Source organism: Oncorhynchus kisutch, unplaced genomic scaffold (genome assembly GCF_002021735.2).
Source record: "Oncorhynchus kisutch isolate 150728-3 unplaced genomic scaffold, Okis_V2 Okis04b-Okis11a_hom, whole genome shotgun sequence".
Lineage (NCBI taxonomy): Eukaryota > Metazoa > Chordata > Actinopteri > Salmoniformes > Salmonidae > Oncorhynchus > Oncorhynchus kisutch.
Window position 1 is genome coordinate 11,508,287 of NW_022261981.1, and position 19,970 is coordinate 11,528,256.

A 19,970-nucleotide genomic window follows, 5' to 3' on the forward strand; every position below is an offset into this window, starting at 1 on the left:
TGGCCGCCTCGCTTCGCGTTCCTAGGAAACTATGTATTTTTTTGTTTTTTTACGTGTTATTTCTTACATTGGTACCCCAGGTCATCTTAGGTCTCATTACATACAGTCGAGAAGAACTACTGAATATAAGAGCAGCGTCAACTCACCATCAGTACGACCAAGAATATGACTTTCCCGGAGCGGATCCTGTGTTCTGCCTTTCACCCAGGACAACGGAATGGATCCCAGCCTGCGACCCAAAACAACGACGTTGTAAAAGAGGCAAACGAAGCGGTCTTCTGGTCAGGCTCCAGAGACGGGCACATCGCGCGCCACTCCCTAGCATACTACTCGCCAATGTCCAGTCTCTTGACAACAAAGTTGATGAAATCCAAGCAAGGGTAGCATTCCAGAGGGACATCAGGGACTGTAACGTTCTTTGCTTCACGGAAACATGGCTCACTCGAGAGACGCTATCGGAGACGGTGCAGCCAGCTGGTTTCTCCACGCATCGCGCCGACAGAAAAAAACATCTTTCTGGTAAGAAGAGGGGTGGGGGCGTATGCTTTATGGTTAACGAGACGTGGTGTGATCATAACAACATACAGGAACTCAAGTCCTTCTGTTCACCTGATTTAGAATTCCTCACAATCAAATGTCGACCGCATTATCTACCAAGGGAATTCTCTTCGATTATAATCACAGCCGTATATATTCCCCCCCAAGCAGACACATCGATGGCTCTGAAAGAACTTTATTTGACTCTTTGCAAACTGGAATCCAAATATCCTGAGGCTGCATTCATTGTAGCTGGGGATTTTAACAAGGCTAATCTGAAAACAAGACTCCCTAAATTGTATCAGCATATCGATTGCGCAACCAGGGCTGGTAAAACCTTGGATCATTGCTATTCTAACTTCCGCGATGCATATAAGGCCCTCCCCCGCACTCCCTTCGGAAAAGCTGACCACGACTCCATTTTGTTGCTCCCTTCCTACAGACAGAAGCTAGAACAAGAAGCTCCCACGCTGAGGTCTGTTCAACGCTGGTCCGACCAATCTGATTCCACGCTCCAAGACTGCTTCCATCACGTGGACTGGGATATGTTTCGTATTGCGTCAGACAACAACATTGACGAATACGCTGATTCGGTGAGCGAGTTCATTAGAACGTGCGTTGAAGATGTCATTCCCATAGCAACGATTAAAACATTCCCAAACCAGAAACCGTGGATTGATGGCAGCATTCGCGTGAAACTGAAAGCGCGAACCACTGCTTTTAATCAGGGCAAGGTGACCGGAAACATGACCGAATACAAACAGTGTAGCTATTCCCTCCGCAAGGCAATCAAACAAGCTAAGCGTCAGTATAGAGACAAAGTAGAATCGCAATTCAACGGCTCAGACACAAGAGGTATGTGGCAGGGTCTACAGTCAATCACGGATTACAAAAAGAAAACCAGCCCAGTCACGGACCAGGATGCCTTGCTCCCAGGCAGACGAAATAACTTTTTTGCCCGCTTTGAGGACAATACAGTGCCACTGACACGGCCCGCAACCAAAACATGTAGACTCTCCTTCACTGCAGCCGAGGTGAGTAAAACATTTAAACGTGTTAACCCTCGCAAGGCTGCAGGCCCAGGCGGCATCCCCAGCCGCGCCCTCAGAGCATGCGCAGACCAGCTGGCTGGTGTGTTTAAGGACATATTGAATCGATCCCTATCCCAGTCTGCTGTTCCCACATGTTTCAAGAGGGCCACCATTGTTCCTGTTCCCAAGAAAGCTAAGGTAACTGAGCTAAACGACTACCGCCCCATAGCACTCACCTCCGTCATCATGAAGTGCTTTGAGAGACTAGTCAAGGACCATATCACCTCCACCCTACCTGACACCCTAGACCCACTCCAATTTGCTTACCGCCCAAATAGGTCCAAAGACGATGCAATCTCAACCACACTGCACACTGCCCTAACCCATCTGGACAATTTATTTATTTATTTACCTTTATTTAACCAGGTAGGCAAGTTGAGAACAAGTTCTCATTTACAATTGCGACCTGGCCAAGATAAAGCAAAGCAGTTCGACAGATAAAACGACACAGAGTTACACATGGAGTAAAAACAAACATACAGTCAATAATGCAGTATAAACAAGTCTATATACAATGTGAGCAAATGAGGTGAGAAGGGAGGTAAAGGCAAAAAAGGCCATGATGGCAAAGTAAATACAATATAGCAAGTAAAATACTGGAATGGTAGTTTTGCAATGGAAGAATGTGCAAAGTAGAAATAAAAATAATGGGGTGCAAAGGAGCAAAATAAATAAATAAATAAAAATTAAATACAGTTGGGAAAGAGGTAGTTGTTTGGGCTAAATTATAGGTGGTCTATGTACAGGTGCAGTAATCTGTGAGCTGCTCTGACAGTTGGTGCTTAAAGCTAGTGAGGGAGATAAGTGTTTCCAGGTTTCAGAGATTTTTGTAGTTCGTTCCAGTCATTGGCAGCAGAGAACTGGAAGGAGAGGCGGCCAAAGAAATAATTGGTTTTGGGGGTGACTAGAGAGATATACCTGCTGGAGCGTGTGCTACAGGTGGGAGATGCTATGGTGACCAGCGAGCTGAGATAAGGGGGGACTTTACCTAGCAGGGTCTTGTAGATGACATGGAGCCAGTGGGTTTGGCGACGAGTATGAAGCGAGGGCCAGCCAACGAGAGCGTACAGGTCGCAATGGTGGGTAGTATATGGGGCTTTCGTGATAAAACGGATTGCACTGTGATAGACTGCATCCAATTTGTTGAGTAGGGTATTGGAGGCTATTTTGTAAATGACATCGCCAAAGTCGAGGATTGGTAGGATGGTCAGTTTTACAAGGGTATGTTTGGCAGCATGAGTGAAGGATGCTTTGTTGCGAAATAGGAAGCCAATTCTAGATTTAACTTTGGATTGGAGATGTTTGATATGGGTCTGGAAGGAGAGTTTACAGTCTAACCAGACACCTAAGTATTTGTAGTTGTCCACGTATTCTAAGTCAGAGCCGTCCAGAGTAGTGATGACAAGAGGAATACCTATGTGAGAATGCTGTTCATCGACTACAGCTCAGCATTTAACACCATATTACCCTCCAAACTCGTCATCAAGCTCGAGACCCTGGGTCTCGACCCCGCCCTGTGCAACTGGGTACTGGACTTCCTGGCGGGCCGCACCCAGGTGGTGAGGGTAGGTAACAACATCTCCACCCCGCTGATCCTCAACACTGGGGCCCCACAAGGGTGCGTTCTGAGCCCTCTCCTGTACTCCCTGTTCACCCACGACTGCGTGGCCACGCACGCCTCCAACTCAATCATCAAGTTTGCGGACGACACAACAGTGGTAGGCTTGATTACCAACAACGACGAGACGGCCTACAGGGAGGAGGTGAGGGCCCTCGGAGTGTGGTGCCAGGAAAATAACCTCACACTCAACGTTAACAAAACTAAGGAGATGATTGTGGACTTCAGGAAACAGCAGAGGGAAAACCCCAATATCCACATCGATGGAACAGTAGTGGAGAGGGTAGTAAGTTTTAAGTTCCTCGGCGTACACATCACAGACAAACTGAATTGGTCCACCCACACAGACAGCATCGTGAAGAAGGCGCAGCAGCGCCTCTTCAACCTCAGGAGGCTGAAGAAATTCGGCTTGTCACCAAAAGCACTCACAAACTTCTACAGATGCACAATCGAGAGCATCCTGTCGGGCTGTATCACCGCCTGGTACGGCAACTGCTCCGCCCACAACCGTAAGGCTCTCCAGAGGGTAGTGAGGTCTGCACTATTCATATATCTTATGTACATATTCTTTATCCCTTTACACTTGTGTGTATAAGGTAGTAGTTTTGGAATTGCTAGCTAGATTACTCGTTGGTTATTACTGCATTGTCGGAACTAGAAGCACAAGCATTTCGCTACACTCGCATTAATATCTGCTTACCATGTGTATGTAACAAATAAAATTTGATTTTATTTTATTTGACATGTATTTCATACACTGCCGATTTTTAAGTAATTCATTTGCATTTTATTGCATGACATAAGTATTTGATCACCTACCAACCAGTAAGAATTCCGGCTCTCACAGACATATTCATTTTTCATTAAGAAGCCCTCCTGTTCTCCACTCATTACCTGTATTAACTGCACCTGTTTGGACTCGTTACCTGTATAAAAGACACCTGTCCACACACTCAATCAAACAGACTCCAACCTCTCCACAATTGCCAAGACCAGCGAGCTATGTAAGGACATCAGGGATAAAATTGTAGATCTGCACAAGGCTGGGATGGGCTACAGGACAATAGGCAAGCAGCGTGGTGAGAAGGCAACAACTGTTGGCGCAATTATTAGAAAATGGAAGAAGTTCAAGATGATGGTCAATCACCCTCGGTCTGGGGCTCCATGCAAGATCTCACCTCGTGGGGCATCAATGATTGTCACGAGTCTGACCGAGGGTGGCTTCCCTTCCCGGTCGGGTGGCGCTCGGCGGTCGTCGTCACCGGCCTATTAGCTGCCACTGATTGTCTTTCCTCCCCCTCCTTGTATGTTTATTGGTGGCACCTGTTTGTGATGATTAGTTGGGCTTCTTTAGTTGGGCTTCTTGTTGTGCGGGATTAATCATTGTAACTTTCGGCTCTGTAGTAGAGGAACGTGTTAGTTCCTGGTCGTGCATTTTTCAGTTGTACATTTTTCATTCCCCGTGTTTGGGGCCGTTATTATTGTGAGCACCCTGTGGTGCGTTGGTGCAATTAAAGAGCACAGCATTGCACTCTCTGTCTCCTGCGTTTGACTCCACACCCACGACACCCGGAGCATTACAATGATCATGGAAGGTGAGGGATCAGCCCAGAACTACACGGCAGGACCTGGTCAATGACATGAAGAGAGCCTGGACCACAGTCTCAAAGAAAACCATTAGTAACACACTACGCCGTCATAGATTAAAAACCTGCAGCGCACGCAAGGTCCCCCTGCTCAAGCCAGCGCATGTCCAGGCTTGTCTGAAGTTTGCCAATGACCATCTGGATGATCCAGAGGAGGAATGGGAGAAGGTCATGTGGTCTGATGAGACAAAAGTAGAGCCTTTTGGTCTAAACTCCACTCGCCGTGTTTGGAGGAAGAAGAAGGATGAGTACAACCCCAAGAACACCATCCCAACCGTGAAGCATGGAGGTGGAAACATCATTCTTTGGGGATGCTTTTCTGCAAAGGGGACAGGACAACTGCACCGTATTGAGGGGAGGATGAATGGGGCCATGTATCGCGAGATCTTGGCCAACAACCTCCTTCCCTCAGTAAAAGCATTGAAGATGGGTCATGGCTGGGTCTTTCAGCATGACAATGACCCGAAACACACAGCCAGGGCAACTAAGGAGTGGCTCCGTAAGAAGCATCTCAAGGTCCTGGAGTGGCCTAGCCAGTCTCCAGACCTGAACCCAATAGACAATCTTTGGAGGGAGCTGAAAGTCCATATTGTCCAGCGACAGCCCCGAAACCTGAAGGATCTGGAGAAGGTCTGTTTGGAGGAGTGGGCCAAAATCCCTGCTGCAGTGTGTGCAAACGTGGTCAAGAACTACAGGAAACGTATGATCTCTGTAATTGCAAACAAAGGTTTCTATACCAAATATTAAGTTCTTCTTTTCTGATGTATCAAATACTTATGTCATGCAATAAAATCCAAATGAATTACTTAAAAATCATACAATATGATTTTCTGGATTTTTGTTTTAGATTCCATCTCTCACAGTTGAAGTGTACCTATGATAAAAAATTACAGACCTCTACATACTTTGTAAGTAGGAAAACCTGCAAAATCGGCAGTGTATCAAATACTTGTTCTCCCCACTGTAGGTCTATAACAGTTTGGGTCTAGAATGTCTCCCCCTTTGAAGAGGGGGATGACCGCGGCAGCTTTCCAATCTTTGGGAATCTCAGACAATACGAAAGAGAGGTTGAATAGGCTGGTAATAGGGGTTGCAACAATTTCAAACTGCAGCTCTTTGTTAAGTATCGGAAGTCATTTCAATCGCTGTAGTGGCTGACGTGAATAGGGTTGAGTCATCCACATACATAGACACACTGGCTTTACTCAAACCAGTGACATGTCGGTAGTAAATATTTTTAAAAGTAAGGGGCCTAGACAGCTGCCCTGGGGAATTCCCTGGGGATTATGTTGGATTATGTTAGAGAGGCTTCCATTAAATAACACCCTCTGTGTTCTGTTAGACAGGTAACTCTTTATCCACAATTTAGCAGGGGGTGTAAAGCCATAACACATACGTTTTTCCAGCAGCAGACTATGATCGCTAAATAGTTAGTTAAATAGCTAACTAAATAGCTGTCCGGACTAACTGCATTGACCCCCTTTGCATGAACTCTTTTGACTCATCGCATACGCTGCTACTGCTTATTATCTGTCCTGCTGCCTAGTCACTTTACCACTACTCATATGTACATATCTACCTCAATTACCTCGTACCCTTGCAGATAGACTCGTGTATATAGACAAGATATCGTTACTCATTGCGTATTTATTCCTCATGTTATAATTTTGTTGCATTGTTGGGAAAGGCCCATAAGCATTTTACTGTTAGTCTACATCTGTTATTTACAGTATGCAGCTAAGACTGTGGGTGTGTCTAAAGGGAGAGGTTCTAGACTCACCTGAGACTGTGGGAGTGTCTAAAGGGGGTGGTCTTAGACTCACCTGAGACTGTGGGTGTGTCTAAAGGGAGAGGTCCTAGACTCACCTGAGACTGTGGGTGTGTCTAAAGGGAGAGGTCCTAGACTCACCTGAGACTGTGGGTGTGTCTAAAGGGAGAGGTCCTAGACTCACCTGAGACTGTTGGTGTGTCTAAAGGGGGCGGTCCTAGACTCACCTGAGACTGTGGGTGTGTCTAAAGGGAGAGGTCCTAGACTCACCTGAGACTGTGGGTGTGTCTAAAGGGAGAGGTCCTAGACTCACCTGAGACTGTGGGTGTGTCTAAAGGGGGCGGTCCTTGACTCACCTGAGACTGTGGGTGTGTCTAAAGGGGGCGGTCCTTGACTCACCTGAGACTGTGGGTGTGTCTAAAGGGGGCGGTCCTAGACTCACCTGAGATTGTGCGTTGATGTTAGCTCCGCTGGTCACCAGCTCCTTCACTACATCCACCTGACCAGCCAGAGACGCTATGTGGAGAGCTGTGTTCCCTTTCTGGAAAGACACAGGGAGGGATGAGTGAGTGAGTGAGTGCGTGCGTGAGTGGTACTGCCGGCTCGGTACTCCCGGCTCTCTGCTCTGATAGCCTGAGACAGCATGGTACTGCCGACTCTCTGCTCTGATAGGCCCAGTAACATGTCACAGCTCTCTATCAGCTCTCTGATAGGCCCATTAATATGATGTCACAGCTCTCTCTAAGCTCTCTGATAGGCCCATTAATATGATGTCACAGCTCTCTCTTAGCTCTCTGATAGGCCCATTAATATGATGTCACAGCTCTCTCTTAGCTCTCTGATAGGCCCATTAATATGATGTCACAGCTCTCTCTAAGCTCTCTGATAGGCCCATTAATATGATGTCACAGCTCTCTCTAAGCTCTCTGATAGGCCCATTAATATGATGTCACAGCTCTCTCTTAGCTCTCTGATAGGCCCATTAATATGATGTCACAGCTCTCTCTTAGCTCTCTAATAGGCCCATTAATATGATGTCACAGCTCTCTCTTAGCTCTCTGATAGGCCCATTAATATGATGTCACAGCTCTCTCTAAGCTCTCTGATAGGCCCATTAATATGATGTCACAGCTCTCTATCAGCTCTCTGATAGGCCCATTAATATGATGTCACAGCTCTCTCTTAGCTCTCTGATAGGCCCATTAATATGATGTCACAGCTCTCTCTTAGCTCTCTGATAGGCCCATTAATATGATGTCACAGCTCTCTCTTAGCTCTCTGATAGGCCCATTAATATGATGTCACAGCTCTCTCTAAGCTCTCTGATAGGCCCATTAATATGATGTCACAGCTCTCTCTTAGCTCTCTAATAGGCCCATTAATATGATGTCACAGCTCTCTCTTAGCTCTCTGATAGGCCCATTAATATGATGTCACAGCTCTCTCTTAGCTCTCTGATAGGCCCATTAACCTCTTGAAACTAGGGGGCACTATTTTTATTTTTGGAAAAATAATGTTCCCAAAGTTAACTGCCTATTTCTCAGGACCAGATGCTAGAATATGCATATCATTGACAGCTTAGGATAGAAAACACTCTAAAGTTTCCACAACTGTAAAAATATTGTCTGTGAGTATAACAGAACTGATATTGCAGATGAAATCCTGAGAAAAATCCAATCAGGAAGTGACTCTTATTTTGAAACCCCTGTCTTTCTATGCATCCCTATTGCCCATTGAAAGGGATATCAACCAGATTCCCTTTTCTGTGGCTTCCCTAAGGTGTCTACAGCCTTTAGACAGTTTCAGGCCTTTATTTTGAAGAATGAGCGTAAACGACCACATTACGTCAGTGGCTAGCTGAGGGCTCTCAGAGTGATTCTTGCGTAAAAGACAGAGGTAGTAATTTTTCCTCTCGCTCCTAGTGAAAAGCCAATTGTCCCGGTTGATATATTATCGAATAGATATTTGAAAAACACCTTGGAGATTGATTATAAAAAACTTTGCCATGTTTCTGTCGATATTATGGATATCACAGCGTTGTCGTGACCGCTATTTCCGGTGGATTTCTTAACATAACGTGACCAACAAAAGGAGGTATTTTGGGTATAAAAATAATCTTTATGGAACAAAAGGAACATTTGCTGTCTAACTGGGAGTCTCGTCAGTGAAAACATCCGAAGATCATCAAAGGTAAACGGTTCATTTGATTGCTTTTCTGATTTTCGTGACCGAGCTTCCTGCTGATAGCTGGACATAATGCTATGCTAGGCTATATTTCACTTGTGATTTCATGAATATGAATATTTTCTAGTAATATTTTTTTACCGTTGCGCTATGCTAATTAGTGTAGTTGATGACAATTCTCCCGGATCTGGGATGGGTAGTTCCAATAAATATGATGTCACAGCACTCTGATAGGCCCATTCATATGATGTCACAGCTTTAACTCAGCTCTCTGATAGGCCAATTAACTGTGTTGTCAACAACATAGACACATTCTACATCCCAAATGGCATCCTATTCTCTATGTAGCGCAATCCCTATAACTCCTCCCTATAGGTGACCTGTCAGACTCCTCCCTCCATCCTCCCTATAGGCTACCAGTTACGCTCCTCCCTATAACTCCTCCCTATAGGTGACCTGTCAGTCCCCTCCCTCCATCCCCCCTATAGGCTACCAGTCAGGCTCCTCCCTATAGGCTACCAGCTCCTCCTATCTTATTATCTATCTTCTCAGAGGAGGAGAGGGGCGGGGCTAACCTTAGTTGCAGCGTCCACATTGGCTCCCAGCTTGATGAGTTGTGTGACCACCTCGGCATGGCCCTCTTTAGAGGCCAGATGGAGGGCGTTGAGGCCATTCTACAGCAGGACAGAGAATACAGGGAGATAGAGGTGAACACAGACACATCAGGAGCTATGGATTCTCAATATCAGAACTAACATTTACCAATAACTCATGTAGCTTAGGGGCTGGGTTTCACTGAGGTGATTTCCAAAGAAAGCTGAGGGAGTTGTCTATCTGAACTGGTTGGGTTAAGGTTAGTGGTCAGAGCTTAGGGGTCAGGGGTCAGAGCTTAGTGGTTAGAGCGTTTGGCCAGTAACAAAAAGGTTGCTGGATCAAATCCTCGAGCTGATAAGGTTCAAATTTGTCGTTCAGCCCCTGAACAAGGCAGTTAACCCACTGTTCCCCTGTAGGCAGTCATTGTAAATAATAATTAGTTCTTAACTGACTTGCCTAGTTAAATAAAGGTTACATTTAAAAACATTTTTTAAAGGGGTCAGAGCTTAGGGGTCATGGATAGGGACTGTCTGGGTTAGAGATGTTGATTTCGACCCCAGTCTAAATGGTTAGGGGTCATGGATCATGGTTAGGGACTAACCTGGTTACAGATGTTGATTTCGACCCCAGTCTAGATAGTTAGGTTATAGGGGTCAGGGGTCATGGTTAGGGACTAACCTGGTTACAGATGTTGATTTCGACCCCAGTCTAGATAGTTAGGTTATAGGGGTCAGGGATCATGGTTAGGGACTAACCTGTTTACAGATGTTGATTTCGACCCCAGACTAGATAGTTAGGTTATAGGGGTCAGGAGTCATGGTTAGGGACTAACCTGGTTACAGATGTTGATTTCAACCCCAGTCTAGATAGTTAGGTTATAGGGGTCAGGGGTCATGGTTAGGGACTAACCTGGTTACAGATGTTGATTTCGACCCCAGTCTAAATAGTTAGGTTATAGGGGTCAGGGGTCATGGTTAGGGACTAACCTGGTTACAGATGTTGATTTCGACCCCAGTCTAGATAGTTAGGTTATAGGGGTCAGGGGTCATGGTTAGGGACTAACCTGGTTACAGATGTTGATTTCGACCCCAGTCTTCAGGTAATCCAAAGCCTTCTCTAGGTTCCCTGCCCGGGCTGCTCTCAAGTAACTGGCATTACTGTCAATCTGTAACACAGAGATCACCTAGGTTATGATCTACACTGACTGGACAAAACATTAGTACCCATGTATACTGCAGTCAAACACACACACACACACACACACACACACACACACACACACACACACACACACACACACACACACACACACACACAGTCATTAGTCCCTGCTGATTAACAGGCAGTAGTCCCTGCTGATTAACAGACAGTAGTCCCTGATTAACAGACATGAGTCCCTGCTGATTTACAGGCAGTAGTCCCTGCTGATCAACAGACAGTAGTCCCTGATTAAAAGGCAGTAGTCCCTGCTGATTAACAGGCAGTAGTCTCTGATTAACAGGCAGTAGTCCCTGCTGATTAACAGACAGTTGTCCCTGATTAACAGCCAGTTGTTCCTGCTGATTAACATACAGCAGTCCCTGTTGATTAACAGACAGTAGTCCCTGCTGATTAACATACAGTAGTCCCTGCTGATTAACACAGTAGTCCCTGATTAACAGGCAGTTTTTCCTGCTGATCAACATACAGTAGTCCCTGCTGATTAACAGGCAGTAGTCCCTGATTAACAGACAGTAGTCCCTGATTAACAGACAGTAGTCTCTGCTGATTAACAGACAGTACTCCCCGATTAACATACAGTAGTCCCTAATGATTAACAGACGGTAGTCCCTGATTAACAGGCAGTAGTCCCTGCTGATTAACAGACAGTAGTCCCTGCTGATTAACAGGCAGTAGTCCCTGCTGATTAACAGACAGTAGTCGCTGATTAACAGACAGTAGTCCCTGATTAACAGACAGTAGTCCCTGATTAACAGACAGTAGTCCCTGCTGATTAACAGGCAGTAGTCCCTGCTGATTAACAGACAGTAGTCCCTGATTAACAGGCAGTAGTCCCTGCTGATTAACAGGCAGTAGTCCCTGACTAAAATACAGTAGTCTTCGGTGATTAACAGGCAGTAGTCCCTGTTGATTAACAGACAGTAGTCCCTGTTGATTAATAGACAGTAGTCCCTGATTAACAGACAGTTGTCCCTGATTAACAGCCAGTTGTTCCTGCTGATTAACATACAGCAGTCCCTGTTGATTAACAGACAGTAGTCCCTGCTGATTAACATACAGTAGTCCCTGCTGATTAACATACAGTCGTCCCTGCTGATTAACACAGTAGTCCCTGATTAACAGGCAGTTGTTCCTGCTGATCAACATACAGTAGTCCCTGCTGATTAACAGGCAGTAGTCCCTGATTAACAGACAGTAGTCCCTGATTAACAGACAGTAGTCTCTGCTGATTAACAGACAGTACTCCCTGATTAACATACAGTAGTCCTTAATGATTAACAGACGGTAGTCCCTGATTAACAGGCAGTAGTCCCTGCTGATTAACAGACAGTAGTCCCTGCTGATTAACAGGCAGTAGTCCCTGCTGATTAACAGACAGTAGTCGCTGATTAACAGACAGTAGTCCCTGATTAACAGACAGTAGTCCCTGATTAACAGACAGTAGTCCCTGCTGATTAACAGGCAGTAGTCCCTGCTGATTAACAGGCAGTAGTCCCTGATTAACAGGCAGTAGTCCCTGCTGATTAACAGGCAGTAGTCCCTGCTGATTAACACAGTAGTCCCTGATTAACAGGCAGTTGTTCCTGCTGATCAACATACAGTAGTCCCTGCTGATTAACAGGCAGTAGTCCCTGATTAACAGACAGTAGTCCCTGATTAACAGACAGTAGTCTCTGCTGATTAACAGACAGTACTCCCTGATTAACATACAGTAGTCCTTAATGATTAACAGACGGTAGTCCCTGATTAACAGGCAGTAGTCCCTGCTGATTAACAGACAGTAGTCCCTGCTGATTAACAGGCAGTAGTCCCTGCTGATTAACAGACAGTAGTCGCTGATTAACAGACAGTAGTCCCTGATTAACAGACAGTAGTCCCTGATTAACAGACAGTAGTCCCTGCTGATTAACAGGCAGTAGTCCCTGCTGATTAACAGGCAGTAGTCCCTGATTAACAGGCAGTAGTCCCTGCTGATTAACAGGCAGTAGTCCCTGACTAAAATACAGTAGTCTTCGGTGATTAACAGGCAGTAGTCCCTGCTGATTAACAGACAGTAGTCCCTGCTGATTAACAGGCAGTAGTCCCTGATTAACAGACAGTAGTCCCTGATTAACAGACAGTAGTCCCTGATTAACAGACAGTAGTCCCTGATTAACAGACTGTAGTCACTGATTAACAGACAGTAGTCCCTGATTAACAGACAGTAGTTCCTGCTGCTGTTATACAGTACCTTGGCTACCTGCCAGGGAGACAGACAGAGAAAGACAGATGCCATGCCAACATTATAGCTGGCCCTGTGCACTGTTTGTCTGATAGATAGGCTATATGATTAGCATTGTGCAGATACAGCAGATTACTGAGTGTTGTTATGGAGAATATCAGTAATATCTGGGCTGTAAACAGACAGTAATATCTGGGCTGTAAACAGACAGTAATATCTGGGCTGTAAACAGACAGTAATATCTGGGCTATAAACAGACAGTAATATCTGGGCTGTAAACAGTAATATCTGGGCTGTAAACAGTAATATCTGGGCTGTAAACAGTAATATCTGGGCTGTAAACAGACAGTAATATCTGGGCTATAAACAGACAGTAATATCTGGGCTGTTAACAGACAGTAATATCTGGGCTGTAAACAGACAGTAATATCTGGGCTGTAAACAGACAGTAATATCTGGGCTGTAAACAGACAGTAATATCTGGGCTATAAACAGACAGTAATATCTGGGCTGTAAACAGACAGTAATATCTGGGCTGTAAACAGACAGTAATATCTGGGCTATAAACAGACAGTAATATCTGGGCTATAAACAGACAGTAATATCTGGGCTGTTAACAGACAGTAATATCTGGGCTGTAAACAGACAGTAATATCTGGGCTGTTAACAGACAGTAATATCTGGGCTGTAAACAGACAGTAATATCTGGGCTATAAACAGACAGTAATATCTGGGCTGTAAACAGTAATATCTGGGCTGTAAACAGACAGTAATATCTGGGCTATAAACAGACAGTAATATCTGGGCTGTAAACAGACAGTAATATCTGGGCTGTAAACAGACAGTAATATCTGGGCTGTAAACAGTAATATCTGGGCTGTAAACAGTAATATCTGGGCTGTAAACAGACAGTAATATCTGGGCTGTAAACAGACAGTAATATCTGGGCTGTAAACAGTAATATCTGGGCTATAAACAGACAGTAATATCTGGGCTGTAAACAGACAGTAATATCTGGGCTGTAAACAGACAGTAATATCTGGGCTATAAACAGACAGTAATATCTGGGCTGTTAACAGACAGTAATATCTGGGCTATAAACAGACAGTAATATCTGGGCTGTAAACAGACAGTAATATCTGGGCTGTAAACAGACAGTAATATCTGGGCTGTAAACAGTAATATCTGGGCTATAAACAGACAGTAATATCTGGGCTGTAAACAGACAGTAATATCTGGGCTGTAAACAGACAGTAATATCTGGGCTGTAAACAGACAGTAATATCTGGGCTATAAACAGTAATATCTGGGCTGTAAACAGACAGTAATATCTGGGCTATAAACAGACAGTAATATCTGGGCTGTAAACAGACAGTAATTTCTGGGCTGTAAACAGTAATATCTGGGCTGTAAACAGACAATAATATATGGGCTGCAAACAGTAATATCTGGGCTGTAAATAGACAGTAATATCTGGGCTGCAAACAGTAATATCTGGGCTGTAAACAGACAGTAATATCTGGGCTGCAAACAGTAATATCTGGGCTGTAAATAGACAGTAATATCTGGGCTGTAAACAGTAATATCTGGCCTGTAAACAGACAGTAATATCTGGGCTGAAACGTGTGTCTCTCTGATCTGATCTTGGTGCAGTGCCGTAGTGTAGTAAAGATTTCTGATCCTGACACACCCTAGTCACACAAACGCACACACACACCACACACACCACAGGCAGCAGGCAGTCTGCACACACATGCCCCCCCACTGCCTGAGCGTCTGCAGTCTGAAGCTGATGGCTGATAAATATAGCTGAGACCCCAGAATGCTTCATGAGATTACACAGCACAAACTAGAGGAGGTTACTGTCTCTGTAGAATGTTAAACTAGAGGAGGTTACTGTCTCTGTAGAATGTTAAACTAGAGGAGGTTACTGTCTCTGTAGAATGTTAAACTAGGAGGTTACTGTCTCTGTAGAATGTTAAACTAGAGGAGGTTACTGTCTCTGTAGAATGTTAAACTAGAGGAGGTTACTGTCTCTGTAGAATGTTAAACTAGAGGAGGTTACTGTCTCTGTAGAATGTTAAACTAGAGGAGGTTACTGTCTCTGTAGAATGTTAAACTAGAGGAGGTTACTGTCTCTGTAGAATGTTAAACTAGAGGAGCTTACTGTCTCTGTAGAATGTTAAACTAGAGGAGGTTACTGTCTCTGTAGAATGTTAAACTAGAGGAGGTTACTGTCTCTGTAGAATGTTAAACTAGAGGAGGTTACTGTCTCTGTAGAATGTTAAACTAGAGGAGGTTACTGTCTCTGTAGAATGTTAAACTAGAGGAGGTTACTGTCTCTGTAGAATGTTAAACTAGAGGAGGTTACTGTCTCTGTAGAATGTTAAACTAGAGGAGGTTACTGTCTCTGTAGAATGTTAAACTAGAGGAGGTTACTGTCTCTGTAGAATGTTAAACTAGAGGAGGTTACTGTCTCTGTAGAATGTTAAACTAGAGGAGGTTACTGTCTCTGTAGAATGTTAAACTAGAGGAGGTTACTGTCTCTGTAGAATGTTAAACTAGAGGAGGTTACTGTCTCTGTAGAATGTTAAACTAGAGGAGCTAACTGTCTCTGTAGAATGTTAAACTAGAGGAGGTTACTGTCTCTGTAGAATGTTAAACTAGAGGAGGTTACTGTCTCTGTAGAATGTTAAACTAGAGGAGGTTACTGTCTCTGTAGAATGTTAAACTAGAGGAGGTTACTGTCTCTGTAGAATGTTAAACTAGAGGAGGTTACTGTCTCTGTAGAATGTTAAACTAGAGGAGGTTACTGTCTCTGTAGAATGTTAAACTAGAGGAGGTTACTGTCTCTGTAGAATGTTAAACTAGAGGAGGTTACTGTCTCTGTAGAATGTTAAACTAGAGGAGGTTACTGTCTCTGTAGAATGTTAAAGTTGAGGAGGTTGTCTGTAGAATATTACACTAGAGGAGGTTGTCTGTAGAATGTATGCTCCTTGGGTAATCCCCCCCCGTCTTTGTCTAATGGTATTCTCCTTGGGTCCTCCCTCCTCACAGGGCTGTCTCTGAGGTCAATCTGTTTAACACCTGTTCTTTCTAGAACAAACAGTGTGATGTGGAGATATGTAGAGCCTCCCTGGAGAAATAATCCCACAGCATCTGTCTCCCCGCCAAAGACTTCTCAAGAAAAAAGATGCCGCATTTCACAATCTACCACAGACTATGTTCCTTTCATGCAATACTCAAACAAGAAACAGACAGTCGATGAAGCTCAACATCTCCTGCCATGTGGAGCGGTCCTGGAGCACCAAGTCTGGGACCAAAAGGCTCCAAGCCATTAGACTGCTGAACAGCTTCTACCCCAAGCCATTAGGCTGCTGAACAGCTTCTACCCCCTAGCCATACGACTGCTGAACAGCTTCTACCCCCAAGCCATCAGACTGCTGAACAGCTTCTACCCCCAAGCCATCAGACTGCTGAACAGCTTCTACCCCCAAGCCATACGACTGATGAACAGCTTCTACCCCCAAGCCATTAGACTGCTGAACAGCTTCTACCCCCAAGCCATACGACTGATGAACAGCTTCTACACCCAAGCCATTAGACTGCTGAACAGCTTCTACCCCAAGCCATCAGACTGCTGAACAGCTTCTACCCCCAAGCCATACCACTGATGAACAGCTTCTACCCCCAAGCCATTAGACTGCTGAACAGCTTCTACCCCCAAGCCATACGACTGATGAACAGCTTCTACCCCCAAGCCATTAGACTGCTGAACAGCTTCTACCCCCAAGCCATACGACTGCTGAACAGCTTCTACCCCCAAGCCATTAGACTGCTGAACAGCTTCTACCCCCAAGCCATCAGACTGCTGAACAGCTTCTACCCCCAAGCCATACGACTGATGAACAGCTTCTATCCCCAAGCCATTAGACTGCTGAACAGCTTCTACCCCCAAGCCATCAGACTGCTGAACAGCTTCTACCCCCAAGCCATATGACTGATTAACAGCTTCTATCCCCAAGCCATCAGACTGATGAACAGTTCATCGAATGGCTTCCTGGACTATTCATATTGACTCCTTTACAATTCATTTCTTTATCATATTGTTTTACACTCGGATATGCACACACACACACACAGAACATAGGCTCACACACACACACACACACACACACACACACACACACACACACACACACACACACACACACACACACACACACACACACACACACACACACACACACACACACACACACACACACACACACACACACACTTATTGATGCCACACAAACACCCACTCGTAGATAGACACACTTCCACACTCTTCATCTGCTGCTGCAACTCTGTTTATTTTATATCCTGATTGTCACTTTTACCCCGACCCACATGATCATACTGTATTACCTCAATTACCTCAACTACCTGGTCCCCCTGCACATTGACTCTGTACTGGTACTTCCTGTATATAGCCATGTTATTCCCTGGTACTTCCTGTATATAGCCATGTTATTACCTCGTACTTCCTGTATATTGCCATGTTATTACCTGGTACTTCCTGTATATAGTCATGTTATTACCTGATACTTCCTGTATATAGCCATGTTATTACCTCTTATTTCCTGTATATTGCCATGTTATTACCTGGTACTTCCTGTATATAGCCATGTTATTACCTCGTACTTCCTGTATATTGCCATGTTATTACCTGGTACTTCCTGTATATAGCCAGGTTATTACCTGATACTTCCTGTATATAGCCATGTTATTACCTCTTATTTCCTGTATATTGCCATGTTATTACCTGGTACTTCCGGTATATAGCCATGTTATTACCTGATACTTCCTGTATATAGCCATGTTATTACCTGATACTTCCTGTATATAGCCATGTTATTACCTGATACTTCCTGTATATAGCCATGTTATTACCTGGTACTTCCTGTATATAGCCATGTTATTACCTGATACTTCCTGTATATAACCATGTTATTACCTGATACTTCCTGTATATAGCCATGTTATTACCTGATACTTCCTGTATATAGCCATGTTATTACCTGGTACTTCCTGTATATAGCCATGTTATTACCTGGTACTTCCTGTATATAGCCATGTTATTACCTGGTACTTCCTGTATATAGCCATGTTATTACCTGGTACTTCCTGTATATAGCCATGTTATTCCCTGGTACTTCCTGTATATAGCCATGTTATTACCTGGTACTTCCTGTATATAGCCATGTTATTACCTGGTACTTCCTGTATATAGCCATGTTATTCCCTGGTACTTCCTGTATATAGCCATGTTATTACCTGATACTTCCTGTATATAACCATGTTATTACCTGGTACTTCCTGTATATAACCATGTTATTACCTGATACTTCCTGTATATAACCATGTTATTACCTGATACTTCCTGTATATAGCCATGTTATTACCTGGTACTTCCTGTATATAGCCATGTTATTACCTGATACTTCCTGTATATAGCCATGTTATTACCTGATACTTCCTGTATATAGCCATGTTATTACCTGATACTTCCTGTATATAGCCATGTTATTACCTGGTACTTCCTGTATATAACCATGTTATTACCTGGTACTTCCTGTATATAGCCATGTTATTACCTGGTACTTCCTGTATATAGCCATGTTATTACCTGGTACTTCCTGTATATAGCCATGTTATTACCTGGTACTTCCTGTATATAGCCATGTTATTACCTCGTACTTCCTGTATATAACCATGTTATTACCTGGTACTTCCTGTATATAGCCATGTTATTCCCTGGTACTTCCTGTATATAGCCATGTTATTCCCTGGTACTTCCTGTATATAGCCATGTTATTACCTGGTACTTCCTGTATATAGCCATGTTATTCCCTGGTACTTCCTGTATATAGCCATGTTATTACCTGGTGCTTCCTGTATATAGCCATGTTATTACCTGGTACTTCCTGTATATAGCCTCATAATTGTTTTTATTGTGTTACTATTTCCTTTTTTATTTAGAAAATATTTGTCTTACTTTTAAACTCTTCACAGTAGGGAACCGGATTGTAAGTAAGCATTTCACTGTAAAGTCTACACCTGTTGTATTCGGCGCATGTGACCAATAACATTTGAGTGATGTGATCTATTATGACTGTTTGCAATGCCTCTGGTCAGAGTGGCCTCTGGTTGTTCTAGACAACGGTCTTCATTACATACCGACACCCAAGCAAACAGCTGGTCTGGCAGTGTTGTCCTGGTTACCAGTATAGTACAGCATCATGACAGGGGTTGGGCTCTCTGAGGGGACTTTGCAGTTACTAGAGCCAAACATACAGCTGGTCTGGCAGTGTTGTCCTGGTTACCAGTATAGTACAGCATCATGACAGGGGTTGGGCTCTCTGAGGGGACTTTGCAGTTACTAGAGCCAAGCATACAGCTGGTCTGGCAGTGTTGTCCTGGTTACCAGTATAGTACAGCATCATGACAGGGGTTGGGCTCTCTGAGGGGACTTTACAGTTACTAGAGCCAAGCATACAGCTGGTCTGGCAGTGTTGTCCTGGTTACCAGTATAGTACAGCATCATGACAGGGGTTGGGCTCTCTGAGGGGACTTTACAGTTACTAGAGCCAAGCAAACAGCTGGTCTGGCAGTGTTGTCCTGGTTACCAGTATAGTACAGCATCATGACAGGGGTTGGGCTCTCTGAGGGGACTTTACGGTTACTAGAGCCAAGCATACAGCTGGTCTGGCAGTGTTGTCCTGGTTACCAGTACAGTACAGCATCATGACAGGGGTTCTGTGTGGGGCTCTCTGTGCTGTTTCTCCGCAACTGATACAATGGAGGAAACATGTGTCTGAAAAGCCTAAGGTGGTAAACTGCTGTAAACACTAAAGCTTCATCCTGAAAAGCATGGACCTTACCGATTCAGCGGGTAGCTAGAGAATAATGAGAACAGACCACATAAAGCATGGACCCTACCGATTCAGCGGGAAGCTAGAGAATAATGAGATCACACCACATAAAGCATGGACCCTAACGTTTCAGTGGGTAGCTAGAGAATAATGAGATCAGACCACATAAA

At 44.3% G+C, this 19,970-nt stretch overlaps 1 protein-coding gene across 1 annotated transcript in view; it reads right to left on the minus strand.

Moving 5' to 3' along the window:
• LOC109879649 (ankyrin-3) overlaps positions 1–19,970 on the minus strand; it is a 90,905-nt gene that overhangs the window by 33,498 nt on the left and 37,437 nt on the right. Inside the window, exons 2-4 of the mRNA XM_031813065.1 lie at positions 10,502–10,603; positions 9,420–9,518; positions 7,103–7,201 (exon numbers count right to left, since the gene is read on the minus strand). Of these exons, the coding sequence (XP_031668925.1) occupies positions 7,103–7,201; positions 9,420–9,518; positions 10,502–10,603 (300 nt within the window). The remainder of the gene's footprint in view (positions 1–7,102; positions 7,202–9,419; positions 9,519–10,501; positions 10,604–19,970) is intronic.